We start from the raw sequence: 14,188 nt of genomic DNA, 5'->3' as shown, positions 1-14,188 counted from the left end.
AGGCTAATTCTCGCACCTGGACTAGCCCATTTCTAATAATGTGTGTAAGCACCCCAAGGTGCGCTTACCGGGAAGAGTCTAGCCTACATCCATCTTCATCGCGTGTGCCTCAGAGAGCAGAGCTATCGCGTCTACCCGGGAGAGCTGAGCATGGCGTCTCTGCTCCAGCAGAGCTGTTGTGTCTCTCCGGGAGCAGAGCAGAGTCTGACCTCACTTCCTCTTCCGCCCAGAATTCTATTCTGTTTATTCCACCCACCTATCTTTCAACCTATCAGGGCCAGCAGTTTCTTTATTGCTCAGCCAATGAAATCAACAGATTGATATGACACTCCCACATCATTAAGACGGTCACAAGTTGATACTTAGGATTTATTATGACTGTTAGATGTTTTAATCTTACTGATTCTCATAGAAACCGATTTATCACGGCAGTGTCTAAGAACATGTAGTGTTGATGAAAACTTGACTCCACTGGTCTCTTGCCAGCAAGGATTTCATCGAGCTCAGATGGGTACAAAGAGTGGCGCCAGCTCACAAGGGTGTTTCTAGTCTGTGCGGGAATACTGAGACCCCTGAAATACTGGGGGACCCCATGAGTCAGAGGGTGCTGTGTGGGGGGGGCTGGGGTGTTTATGGGGAGGGTGCTGTGGGGGGGGGCTGGGGTGTTTATGGGGAGGTGATGACAGCCAAGGAGGCTCAAGGAGAGGGGAAATGAAGCCTCTAGCGTTTAGACTGGAGCTTAGGGGTGGCATCTCATTCACTGTGCCCCGTGTGATCCGAGAGAGGTGTGAGGTGCAGAGCTTCTGGGAGATATCTCTGACTCGGGCCTCAGTGGCTCTGATGACTGGCTTGATCCTGCTGCCAGTCGCTCATCTCTCCGACTCCCAGAAGTGACGGTCTCCTGGCCCGCTATCTCCCTTCAGCCAGCAGCATCTCCCAGTGGGGATCGACCCCTCTTCACGGATGGCAGGAGGCCTGTGCTTCCTACAGGGACCCAGCCAAGCCACCAGCTCAGCTTCCTGACCATTCCTAGAGCCTGGAAGGGATACCCTGCCCCCACCAGGAAGGATCCAGCCCACCAAAGTAGGTGACCATTTGTTTCTGTTTCAGGACCATCTTCCTCATCGTTCTGTTTTCTCAGTATCTCAAGAACGTCGTGGTGCCTGTGCCCGTTTATGGAAGAGGGAAGTGTCACGTCTCCAAATTTAACCTGTTTCAGGTCTTCCCTGTAAGATCCGCCCCTCGCCCTCTTTCACTCTTGGTTCACTTGGAGCATGTAGGGCAACCTCCCTATGCCTGCCTGGTTAGCTCCAAAACCAGTGCTCACGCACCTCTGGAGGCTGAGGCGTGTGGGTGCGGGTGGCGCCCCCTGGCGGTTGCTGGCATACCGTCTCAGGTTCCTACTCTGAGCATCTATCTGCACGGGACAGACAGCTTTAGCCCCCGGCTGCTTGCATAGCTAAGCCCTGGGGATGACGGCTTCACCTCTAATGATTCGGGGGTATCTCCTTTTCCAGAGATTTCTAGAAAGATACTTTCACACAAATTTCTCTCTGACTCCTAGAAGCAACCGCCTCCTATTGCCCCGTTCCTCTTCAGCCAACAGTCTCCCCATCCTCTAAGTGTTCTGGGATCTCACCACGGTTTGGGCTGTTCGAGGAGCGGGTCTGATCCCGTGGCATAGATGAAGATACGCACACAGCGGGAGAGCCTGATTCTCACCCTTTGGCCACGGGCTCCGCCCGACGTGAACATTTCTGTCCCACTCTGCCGGAGGTCTCTTTCCGTAGTGAATCTTCTGCCTCTCTTGTCCGTCTGTTCCCTTAATGTGCTAATTTATCCATGGACACAGCAGATTCCTGTTGTCAGTAGCAGGGTCAGTCACCTGAACACCCCGGGTCTCAGAGTACTCCCCACCCCACCCCCACACACAGAGGAAGGGGTGGGGCGGGCAGGGTGTGAAGAGACGCTCTCTCTGGCAGGTGCTGCTGGCCCTCTGCATCTCATGGCTCTTCTGCTTCGTGCTCACTGTCACCAACACCCTCCCCAAGTCCCCCATGGCATATGGGTACATGGCCCGTACAGACACCAAAGGCAGCGTGCTGAGCCAGGCCCCTTGGTTCCGCTTCCCTTATCCAGGTGAGGAGAAATGGGTGTCGTTCTTTGGGACACATGTTTCCTGGGACTGTCTATGGGGTTCAGTGTACTGGATGGAGGGCTTAAAAAGTCTGGGGAGGGGCCGGGCGGTGGTGGCGCACGCCTTTAATCCCAGCACTCGGGAGGCAGAGGCAGGAGGATCTTAGTGAGTTCGAGACCAGCCTGGTCTACAAGAGCTAGTTCCAGGACAGGCTCCAAAACCACAGAGAAACCCTGTCTCGAAAAACCAAAAAAAAAAAAAAAAAGTCTGGGGAGGGATTGCAAGAGGGGCATGGGCTCCAGGGAGACCATATCTGACCTCTAAGAGAAAAGGGTGAAGAGGGAGATTCTAGATTGTTCTAAGGCATGCACGTGTGTTGGTGGGGATCCTACAATTGCTGTATCGCAGACTTACAGCCCCAGCCCTCTTTTCACTTTTTCTTTTGAAGACAGAATACTGCTAAGTCACTCCGGCTGACCTTGAATTCACTCAGAAAGGCAGGCAAGCCTTGTCTCTGTCTCCCAAGAAGCTGGGAATTCAGACACCAAACCCAGGCTGTTTTGAATAGCCCCTGGGAGCTGTAGGTTAGATTCTCTTATTCCAAGAGCCTAAGCCCCTCACCCTCCTCCATGTTACCCAGAAGCCCTTGGCCTTATGGTATGTAAGGGAAGCTGAGCCAAAAGCCTGACTTTCAGGCAGATCTTTGGGTCTCCTGATAGGTTCAGTGGATCTCAAACAAAGGAGGCCTAGGACTGAGTTAGAATATTTTGGGGGAGATCAGAGCTTCATTTAGACCACTCAGGTCTTATCTTGGAGTGTGCGAAGGTAGCCAGGGCTGAAGGCTGGCCTGTCTGGTTCATGGGTTGTGGATATAGCAGTCTCTCTAGTAGAGACTTAGCTTCCAACAGCTCCAAGGCTGTCTTTGAAGGAGGCACCATTTCTGCCTGTCTGTGCATGGTGACCTCTGAGTCTGGACATCTGCTCCACCCACCGGGTGGAAGGGTGGGCAGGAGTTTGCCGAAGCCTCTGGCAGCTGAGAGCTTTCCTAGTCTGAAAGCCTTCCAGAGAGCCTTCTGGCAAGGAAATGACTTGGGGTCGGTCTAGCGGCTTCCTCTGGCCAGACAGCCCCCTTGGGTTACCTCTGCAGGACAGTGGGGCCTCCCCACCATCAGCCTGGCTGGAGTCTTTGGAATCATTGCTGGAGTGATCTCCTCCATGGTGGAGTCGGTGGGGGATTATCATGCCTGTGCTCGGCTGGTTGGTGCCCCACCCCCTCCGAAGCACGCCATCAACCGGGGCATCGGCATCGAAGGCCTTGGCTGCCTGCTGGCAGGGGCCTGGGGCACCGGCAATGGTACCACCTCCTACAGCGAGAACGTCGGGGCACTGGGCATCACCAGGGTAAGGCTGCTGATGGAGGCTCCTGGGGTGGCCCCGGGTCCCTGCAGATTAACTTCCTGTTGTGGTTGTGAGAACTCACCAAGACTGGCTTTAGACAAATGCCATCCTGCTCACCCGGCAGTCGGAAACGAGATGGGGACTGTATGCGGCTAAAGTAGAGGTGTGGACAGGGAAATTCTCCTCTCAGGAGGCCCTTTTACAGGCTGCCCTGCCTGGAGGCCGTGGCCCCCTCTTCCGTCTTCTCATCACAGACGTGAAAGGTTGTCTGCTTAGGAAGACTCAAAAAGTTATGCTCGACCCTCAGTGTGATCCAGGAGACCCTCCCTAGCTCACCGCCCCCAACTCAGGCTCCTCTGCAAAGCACATTGGGGAGCACGGCAAGGCTACACACTCATGGCCTAGGGGCCAGGGTGTGCCATCTCTGCAGGAGGCATGATCTCACTGTCAACACTTGGTTTTCTTTGGTTGTGCTGGACATTCAGTGCCTTTAGCCCAGCTCTGAATATCCAGCTGCCCCTAGCCAGACCCGACTCAGGGTCCCAGGGCCCCTACACCCAGAGACCTCTGAAGCACACACATGCTCCATTTTTTGCGCTCCCTGACTTAGTGAACCCATCGGCCGCTCATGTCATCTTTAACGTCTCGCTGTCCTTGAACTTCCTGCTGGGTTCTCTACCGGGTTCTGCGCCTGTTCCCTTTGCTCCCTTCCTGGTGCCGCAGACTGTCCTCTGCACGATAGGGTTTCGCGTTCTCCCTTCCTAGGATCTTGCTTATCTCTACTCCATCCACTTTTGACTAGTCTCATCCTAATGTGTCTTCAGCCCCCCACCCACTTCCTACTAGGGAGCCCAGGATGGCGTTTCTAAATGGTGTTGAAACAACAGCACCGTGCTGCCCCCGTAGTCCAGTGTGTCTTTGCAGGGGTTTCCAGTGCGATTTTTGGGAGCTCGGGGAAACTATACGGTCCTCTCCCCCACAGCATCCCAACTTGCAGTGTCCATGGCTCCCACAGTAGCTCCAGTGTGCAGCCTGGAGACACTGTACCGTCCACCCTCGACCCCCCCAGTGAACTCTGCCTCTGGTGGAGCTGAAATCCTCAACCAAACCCCAGCCAGAGTCACCTCCATAGCAGCTCCTGGCTCTCTGGACACTCTGGAGTCTTTGATGCTCCCCCAAGGCTTCCAGGGCCTTCGGTCCAGGCTGTGTGTGCTCTGGAAAGGTAGCGGCGGACTGTGTAAGTCCAGCAACAATGTCCTTCCCATTAAAGGAAACAAGTCCCATGGAGAACAGAAAATGACATTACATAAACAAAACAAATTGCTGTGGACATAGTGTCTAAAGCAGGGCCTTTTAGAGGAGATGGAAAAAGCAGGGAGTAGAGACCCGCAGGCCCAGGGCTAGCCATGACTCAAGCTGGTTAGATTAGCCCTGAGAGATCGGTGCAAGACCACTTGGATTTATGGGCTCACACTCCACCCTGTGGCCTTTTCAGGCATTGCAACAATGGGTTCTTTCCCCGTGTGTGTGTGTGTGTGTGTGTGTGTGTGTGTGTGTGTGTGTGTGTGATGGGAGGGCAGGCTGAAGGCCACAGAACTCCTGTCACTTCTCTTGGATGTCACAGCTACCTGCCTACCTGTCAGCTCTCAGGCCAAAGGGGGAGACCCAGGTCTCACGAGGAGCTCCCATGGTGGTGTGCTTGGGGATGACCGCCCCCCTGCCCCATGAGACCGTTAGCACCACAGGCTGGACCTGGAGACCCACCTGTGGTACCTGCAGTCACGCAGGTCAACCGCTGAGGTGTTAAACAGAGCATCTCTGAGGACTCAGTCTACAGAGCGAAGAAGGAAGAACAAGCAAGCTCATAATCTGTTCGTTGGTTGCCGTATTAGTGGACTTCAGTTGGCACTAAAATAGCTTTTAGAATTACTGTCTGTCTGTGGGGAAAGCACAGAACAGAAGCGAACCGTCCTGACTGTCTGGAAGCTGAGTTTAGTAGATTCACGCGATCACACACCAGAAATTCAGCCTCTTCCGTCTCACACAAATGGGGCTGCATGGTGGTACCCTTTAAAAAAATCAGACAGAGAGGGAAAGGGAGGGGGGCTTGCGTGTGCCTCTGTGCCTGTGTGTGTCCAAAGCAGAGTCCATGGCAATAACCAGCCCTCTCTGGAAATGAACTAGGGCAGTGGTTCCTAACCCCTCTAGGAGGTCAAATGATCTTTTCACAGGGGTCACCTAAAAGCATCAAAAAACACAGATTTCTATGCTATGATTCATAGCAGTAGCAAAATTACAGTTATGGAGTAGCAACAAAAATAATTTTATGGTTGAGGATCACCACAACCTGGAGTACTGTCTTAAAGAGTCGCGGCATTAGGAAGGTTGAGGACCACTGCACTGGGGGGGTGGGGAGTCTCCTTTAAGATTCTGGGTGGAGACAGCAGGTGCTGCGGGAGATAAAGTTTGGATGGTAAATGAACCTCCATGTAGGCAAAGGGGAAATCCGAGTCCATCGTATTAACACTTGCTTGGTGAGGAAATCTGCTGAGTAATCCCAGTGAGATGCCTCTCCCGGAGGGAGCCGTTATATCACACCATAGCACCCCCCCGCTTTAAAACCCCCAGGGAAGAGAGTGAAGCTTCCTCCCATCTTTATTTTTATTGTAATAAAAGATGCATAACACAAAACTTACCATTATAACCATTTGGTTACAATGGTAGGTTTTTAAATTTGTATTTTAATTAGTTTATTATACACCACATATAGTATGCTTTGACATAACTCCCCTCCAATGTTTTGACAATGGGTTTCACTATAAAGCCCAGGCTAGCCTCCAATGTCTACACCTCCCGCCTCAGCCTCCTGAATGCTGGGATCAGTGTGACCGCAGTGCTGCGGCATCAGGCACACTGACATTGCTAGGCAACCCTTGGCACTGTCCATCTTCCTCCCATCCTGAAGGACCCCAACTCCTCATCCAGCCTGTTTCTCATCTTCTCCTCCTTGTTTCTCTTCTCTTTTCCCTTTTCCCGCTCTTCCTCCTCCCCATTCCCCTCCCCCAGCTCCTCCTTTCCCCAGCCCCTGCAACCTTTTCTGCTTCCTGTCTCCCTGGATTTGCGGCCCCCGGAGACCTCGTGTGAATGGAGACATATTGTCTGACTTTTCATGACTGGCCTGAGTCTCCTGGCACAGTGTCCTCAAGGCTTATATCCGCTACTTTCCCACTGCTGTGATAAGATGCTATGACCAAAAGCAACTTAAGGAAGGTTTATTTTAACCTCCGGTTCCAGAGGGATAGAGCCCTCATGACCAGAGAGGCATCACATGGAGGCAGGGGCAAGAAACTGGCTAATCACATTTTAACCACTCACAGGGGTGGCGGGGGGGAGGGGGGAAAGAAGGGGGAAAGAAGGGGGAAAAGACAGAGAGCAAACAGGCTTAGGAAGGACAGCAAGGCTGTAAACCCTCAAAGCCCACCCTGTACCCAGCAATTCTCCAGCTCCTAAATGTTCCATAACCTCTGCAGACAGCACCACCAATAGGGAACCAAGTGTTTAAGTGTATGAGCCTATGGGGACATTTTCATTTAAATCACAAGGCTCACCCACACATGGCAGCAGGTGTCAGAAGTATTTCCTTCGGGGAGAATCCTACTGCATTATATGACTTTGTTTCTGCCCCTCCCCTACCCCCAGGGCCCTGGAGGATGGAGCACATCCCTTGCTCTGGTTCCCCCCACTCCCCTGGGCACAGCAGCCCCGGGCACACTGATTTCCCTTGTGCTTTTCAGCGATCCAGGCTTTTCCCAGAGAGTTCACAGATGCCGCTTTCTTTCTAGAATATTCCCCACCCAATCTTTGGGTGACTGGCGCTCTCTCTTCCCTTCCTTTCTTGTAAATTGGTTAAACTGTCCCCACTGGGCAGACCAGGCAGCCACCACAGAGTCACCCTCAGTGCCCATTGCCCCGTGCCTATTCCGGACACACCCTGGACTGCTGCAGGATGGTCCCGTTCCCTTCGTAAAATGCCCTGTTTGTCACTTGTCCCTCCTGCTGAGAGACAGATGCTCCATTTACAGAGCACCAGGTGACGTGGGGCTGGAGATGGACATGGCGTAAATCAGACGCGCTGTGCGCACACAGCTGTGAGTGTGCGGTGCTGTGGCTGAAACCTGATGGGCTGCTGGGCGCAGGAGACCCTGGCGTTGCACGGGGCTCCCATAGGGCCTTGAGTTCCTCTCTTTAGTTTTCTCTTCTACAGAATGAGAGGTGTGTACAAGGCATCCTCTGTCTCCCCCCCCCCCTTTTGTGGCCAGTGTCTCTGGCGCTGGGTATCTTTACAGTGCTGTGGGCAAGGAGTAGGTGTGGACGTGTTAATGAGGTTCACGTCTTTGGAGGAGCATGGGATGTGGCAGGGAGATAGAGACATTCCTTCCTCATAAAAGCATGAGCAACACGGAGCTGTGCACCACGCTGCGGAAGAACCTTACTGTCTCTGTCCCCTGCAGTTTCCCCTTACTGAGCATTCCGTGTGCGCAACGCGTACCGTTGCAAATATCCACAGGCCTTGTCATACTGAATTGTGTGGTACCCTAGTCTCATGTGGTAGATGTGGAGGCTGACCTTCAGAAAGGTCAGTGATGTCCCCAACGGGTGTGAGAGAGTCCGGCAGGGCGGCGAGATGAGGGCTGAAGCCAGGACCCGAGTGCCTCCTTCACTTCTCCTCGGCTCAGCATGCGAGCACGGAGATTGGGCAGTTTTGGCATACGCGGTGCCCCTGCAGCAGACTCACAACAGCAGTGTGAAGGACAAGCGAGGAACAGGTTTCCAGGGCGTCTACCTGGCCTGGTGCTCCTATCCCTTCTCTCTGGGCGCGCAGGTCGGGAGCAGGATAGTGATCGTCGCCGCAGGCTGCGTGCTGCTTCTGATGGGCATGTTTGGGAAGATTGGGGCGGCATTTGCCACCATCCCTACCCCGGTGATCGGAGGCATGTTCATCGTCATGTTCGGGATCATCAGTGCTGTGGGGATCTCCAACCTACAGGTGAGGGAGGGACCTCAGTGAGCAAGAGCGCCACACATCCTGAGAGGAGCTCCGGAGATGGAGCTGTGTGGAAGAGGGGAAGGGGAGGGGGAGGAAGGGGAGGGTGGTGCTTGTGGTCATAGCGAACCCCAAAGACAAGAAAGCAGCAGCCAGCTGCATCCAACCTCTCAACCAGCCACAGTGCGCACGCGTAAGGCTTCTGTGGCCCTGCTGACTTGAGGACCCTTTTTCCCATAGTATGTGGACATGAATTCATCCAGGAACCTCTTCGTGTTTGGCTTCTCTATCTACTGTGGGCTCGTCATCCCCAACTGGGTGAGCGAGAACCCTGAGAAGCTGCAGACGGGTGAGTCCTGTCCCCCTCCTCCACCCTGGACTGCCGCTGCTGTGGGTGGGAAGCAGGGCGGCCCTTGGTCCCACAAACGGTCACTTTTGTCTCATTCCAGGGGTTCTCCAGCTGGACCAGGTCATCCAGGTGCTCCTGACCACAGGCATGTTTGTTGGCGGATTCCTGGGCTTTGTGTTGGACAACACCATCCCTGGTAAGGCCACAGCCACCTGAAGCTGGGCTTGTGGGCGTCTGGGCAGCGATGGGGCCACTGCAGAGCTCCTGTCAGTCAGAGTAAGGCTTGGCTTACACGAGTCAGCTTGAGCTGCTGCCAAAACACATCACAGAATATGGTGAGCAAAGCTGCAGTTCTTCCTCCAGTCCCCAGACCGGGACTCCGAGGCAGGCTGGTTCCTCACAGGACCTTTCTTCTTGGTTGAAGAGGGCATCCTCATGTTGCCTTTGCTTGGGGCTGGCATATTTCTGCAATCTCCCTGTGTGCCACAATCTCTTTTGTGTAAAGAAGACAGGACTGGCTGGGGTGTAGCTTAGCTGGTAGAGGTTTGTGTAGACATACAGTCCCTGTGTGTAAACTGAGATGCTCACCTGTAATCCCTGTGCAGGGTGGTGGGGGGGTGGGGTGGAGGCAGGGGAATCGGGAGTTCCGGGCATCCTCGGCTATACAGTGAGCTCCATGCAAGCCCAGGCAGACTGGAGCCTCCAACAACAGACTCCTTGTAACTTTTCTCCTCTTTAAACATCACTGAAGAGTACTAACAGCCCCAGGATCAGGCTATCCATGTACAACTTCCCAAGGGATACAGGTTAGCCATAGCAGGGCCCTAAAATGGAGGATGCACCAGACACGAAAGGAAAAAGAGATGGCCTTGGCTCTCTTAAACCTAGAATATAATTATTGCTGGGGGAAACCACACATATATTCCTTCCTTCCTTCCTTCCTTCCTTCCTTCCTTCCTTCCTTCCTTCCTTCCTTCCTGTTTCTAACTATCCATTATACGTGTGGCAGGTGCCACTCATTGAGAATACAAAGAGAAGTGAGCTCCGCCTCTGCCTTCCACAAACACACAGGCTAACAGAGGAGATGGGAAGGGAAACAGACAAGTGAAGGGGTATAGTGGGGTGAGGCTTGGGCTGAGCTCACCAGGGGTGCAGGCAACGGAGAGACTGACCGTGAGGGGCATAGAGATCCTATCACTGTGGCTTCTGGGGAGACAGCCACACCCATCTTTCTCTTCTGTGCCCTCCCCAGCCTCTCCTACGAACTTCTGTGACGTCACCTGCTTCATGCATTCTGTTTTCCAGATTATACTCCCCACCAAACATAAGTGCACCTGCGGGCCGCAAACACACACGGACAGGCTGCTTCTGTGTGCCAAGGGGAGCCCTGAGGTTCCGTGGTTGAGGCTGAGGCTCCGTGGTTGAGGCTGAGGCTGGGCAGCACATGAGTAGCGGCTCTGAGATTGTCTAATGAGGAGAAGGGTTGGGGCTTGGATGAGTTCAAGGCTTGGATGGGGAGTGGAAGTAAAATCAGGGGCTTCCTTGACTTTTCAGGCACCCTGGAGGAGAGAGGCCTCTTGGCATGGAGTCAAATCCAGGAGGATTCTGAGGAGACCGTGAAGGCCGCCAAGGTCTATGGCTTTCCCTGGGGAATTGGCACCAAGTTCTGCACATCTTCATGGACCCGGGCCCTCCCGTTCTGGCCCAAGCTAGACCAACATGGGGATGAGGCGGGAGTGAGCCAGCTCACTCTGTGTCCCCAGACTTCCTCTGGAAAGCACCTGTGGAGTGTTACAGAGACCAAGATGTGAAGAGAAGGTCCTGACCCGCATCTCATAGCCAGACTCTGGCCACCCATCTGCCAGCAGAATGCACGGACCTCTGTCCGCAAATGGGTGCCCAAGGGCTTTTCTCAGCACCTCCCACACCGCACACTGTGGGGGCCAAGCAGCGTTGATGAAGAGCTCGATCCTGTGAGGCTGGCCTCAGGGCGTCCTTCTGCTGTGTTTGAGCTCCGGTGTGGACGATGAGTCTGGGATCTGCACAGTGCTAGTCCGCTTTGCTCTGCAGTATTCTGGCGGATGGGGAGCAAGAGCATGGGGTCGAACAGGGGCAGGCTGTTTGCTGAAAAGCAAGGGGGCCAGGCACCCTGGAGTCTGGCCACTCAGGGGGCAGCCCGGGAGAGACACAAGCACAAAGCTTGTCTGGGCTGGAGTGACTTTAAGGCTACCTGGACCAGCTTAGCACTAGCACAATCCTGTCTCAAAATAAAAGTAAACAGCATGCTGGGGATGGAGCCCCGTGATTGAGTACTTGTGTGGTGTGTGCACAGACCCAGGTTCAAACCTCAACACGGGGGGGGGGGCTGATATGATGGTTTTGTCCCCCTCTCCCCGGAGCCAAGGACCTTGTGGCCTTCCAGTTCTCACTGAAGCAGAAAAGCAGTAAGGAACATTCTCTTACCCCTAGATCCCTCTCAGTACCTGTCCAGCTTCAGGACACAGGGCCCGGCCTCAGACATCTGGCTAGAGCTGAGGCTAGACCCATGGCTGCCTCATGCTGCTTCACCCCAGGTTCCCACTCTCTGCTCCTCCCATGGAGTAGTGAACCCTAGAACCCTTTCAAGGTGACAAAGCCCTAGCATGGTGGAATCAAACTCCACTGAGCCCATAGACTGTGTCTGCCAGAGCAGGACTTCAGGCTTCGGGGCAGCTGCATTTAATCGTGGATGCCTTCAGAACCTTCCACCGTTTCCCAGGGGGGCTCAGGCTCAGGGCTTCATATTTTGATAGGGAGAGATCCATCGGATCTCCCAACCCCACCCTCCCCACCAGAAACTCTCTGTTTGACCAAACCTACTTTCAAGAGGAAGAAGGGCAGAGGTCCGCGGTAGGGGTGGGGAACATCTGGGCCCTGAAGTCCACGGTGGGGGTGGGGAACATCTGGGTCCAGAAGTCTGCTGTGGGGCAGGGTGGAACGGGAGGAGATTATCACTAAAAATGGAAATTTCCAGAGTGGGTTTAATGGTGCACGCCTTTAATTTCAGCTCTCAGGAGGTAGAGGCAGAAGGATTTCAGTGAGTTCGAGGCCAGCCTGGTCTACATAGTGAGACCCTGTTTCAACAACAAAAACAACACAGTGAATTTCCAGCTTCGAAGTGATTGACGCGAGGTACGGCGTGTGACCATCCAAAGCCAAGATGGGCCAGCGCATTTTCACCATAGTGAGAAAAGCTTAGCTCAGAGAACATAGAAGACAAGGACAAGCCAGAGGCTGGCAAGTAGACACCTGCTGAGCAATGACTCCCAGCCTCGGGTCCCACAAGGTGGAAGGAGAGAGCTGCCTTCCTCAGGTAGTTTTCTGACCATCACCGGGTACCAAAATATCCCACTGCCACACACACACACACACACACACACACACACACACACACACACAAGCACAAAACACATAAAATGAAGAACAGTACGTTTTTAAAAGAAAGAAAATGGAAGATGAGATTTCTTTATTGATTCTCAAAGGGCGGGAAGGAAACGGGGAAAGGCCCCAGCACATGGAAGGGGTCCGGGGTCCTAAGCAGGACTAGACACACAGAGGCCCGACCTCCCGTACATGCCACGTGTCGCCTGGGACAGCTCTGCGTGACACCCTATGCAAAACTCTAAGCTTACTTAAAACGTTTTGTTTATTGTTTGTGTGATTTAAAAAACAAACAAGCCAACAGACAAACAACTTGGTTTTACCTTTCTCCATCGAACTCCATAGATGACAATATCAAAAGCTGGAAGAACCTGGTCGTGCCTCCCCTGCAACCCCCGCCCTTTCTCCTCCCCCCCATCTCCACTGCTGCTTGCTTGCTGTCCTCCTCTCTCAGGGAAGCTGGAGCTGCAGGCCACGTGGGTATGCAGCATTCCACTGTGAAGTGGAAGCTGCCTTCCTCACTATGCTCAGCACATCGGGCAGGGCCTCTGCACAGGCTTTTATAAGTGCTGAGTGCCCTCAGGAAGCTCTACACAGCTGCCCACAGCTGCTTCTCCAGCCTGGGCTAGCCTGACAAGGCTAGGCTCCTCAGGCAGTTGCAGGGGGGATGCTTCCTGCCTCACTGTTTCCAGCTTCTAGAGGGGGCCTATGTTGCTTGGGTCCTGGCCCCTTTTTCTATCTTCAAAGGTTAGAATTCCTGTGTTTGCATTGCTGTTCTACCTCTCCTCTCATTTGTAGACCAGGCTGGAACTCACCGAAACCCACCTGCCTCTGCCTCCCGAGTCCCGGGATTAAAGTGTGCACCACCACGGGTGAGCATAGCTGCCTTCCCCCTTTCTTTTATGCTTGTAGTCAGCCTACAAAAATCTGTCAACTTTTTTAAGGAATTAGTGATTTTTTTCTTTTTGCCATCTTGTTAGCTATCGCACTTGTATCGGATGTAGCCTTTGTCAAGCTGTGCTGGAGCCTATGAATGGATAGAAACGAAACTTGCTCATGGGCTAGTCAAGGACGGTGTCTTAGGTTATCGCTGCTGTGATGAAACACCGTGACCAAAGGGGGGAAAGGGTTTATTTGGCTTTCACTTCCGTATCACTGTTAATCACCGAAGGAAGTCAGGGCAGGAACCTGGAGGCAGGAGCTGATGCGGAAGTCATAGAGGGGTGCTGCTTACCGGCTTGCTCCTCGTGGCTTGCTCAGCCTGCTTTCTTATAGCACCCAGGACCACCTGCCCAGGGATGGCACCACCCACAGTGCCCACCCCCTAATTAAGAACATGCTTTGCAGGCTTGCCTATGGCCTGATCTTACTCAGTTGATGACTTTGCCCAGTGTCAAGTTGGCATGAAATAAGCCGGGACAGGTTGGGAAGGGAGGGCATTTGCTCCTGGTTGTACCTGGCGCCTCCACTCCTTTGTGCTGGCCCCTCAGCCCTCATGCTGAGTTTTCCCACTCACGTCCCTTTCCACGGACAGCCCCACACCAGCCTCCTTCCCCAGGTATTCTGTCTTGATATTTAGTGATATTCTACCCAGTGCCCACCCTTCTTGCCCCACAGCCTCTGTGTAGCTGAACTTCACAGTAACCTGGTCCGTCTCAGTGCCTCAGGCTGGGTTTTGAATCGCTCCCCTCTGTGCCTCCTATAGTCGTCAATTGCAAAAATTTTTAAAATAAAGACTTTTAACCTTTTATTTGTGTGTGTGTGTGTGTGTGCATGCACGCGCACATGTGTGTGAGTACCCAAGGCCAGAAGAGAGTGTCAGATACCCCAAGGGTAGATT

General features: G+C 53.5%; 1 protein-coding gene across 2 annotated transcripts in view; it reads left to right on the top strand.

Moving 5' to 3' along the window:
- LOC126505249 (solute carrier family 23 member 1-like) overlaps positions 1–11,224 on the top strand; it is a 43,608-nt gene extending 32,384 nt beyond the window's left edge. For both annotated transcript variants that reach the window (XM_050148023.1, XM_050148025.1), the window contains exons 6-12: positions 1,111–1,228; positions 1,983–2,139; positions 3,285–3,538; positions 8,418–8,582; positions 8,820–8,928; positions 9,029–9,124; positions 10,483–11,224. In XM_050148023.1, coding sequence (XP_050003980.1) covers positions 1,111–1,228; positions 1,983–2,139; positions 3,285–3,538; positions 8,418–8,582; positions 8,820–8,928; positions 9,029–9,124; positions 10,483–10,739 — 1,156 coding nt within the window. In that variant the 3' untranslated portion in view covers positions 10,740–11,224. The remainder of the gene's footprint in view (positions 1–1,110; positions 1,229–1,982; positions 2,140–3,284; positions 3,539–8,417; positions 8,583–8,819; positions 8,929–9,028; positions 9,125–10,482) is intronic.
- The last annotated feature ends 2,964 nt before the right edge of the window (positions 11,225–14,188 follow it).

Source organism: Alexandromys fortis, unplaced genomic scaffold (genome assembly GCF_014885135.2).
Source record: "Alexandromys fortis isolate MF-2015 unplaced genomic scaffold, M_Fortis_MF-2015_v1.1 scaffold_57, whole genome shotgun sequence".
Classification (NCBI taxonomy): domain Eukaryota; kingdom Metazoa; phylum Chordata; class Mammalia; order Rodentia; family Cricetidae; genus Alexandromys; species Alexandromys fortis.
Note: the sequence above shows the minus strand (reverse complement) of the source record. Positions and strands in the feature narration are given on the sequence as shown.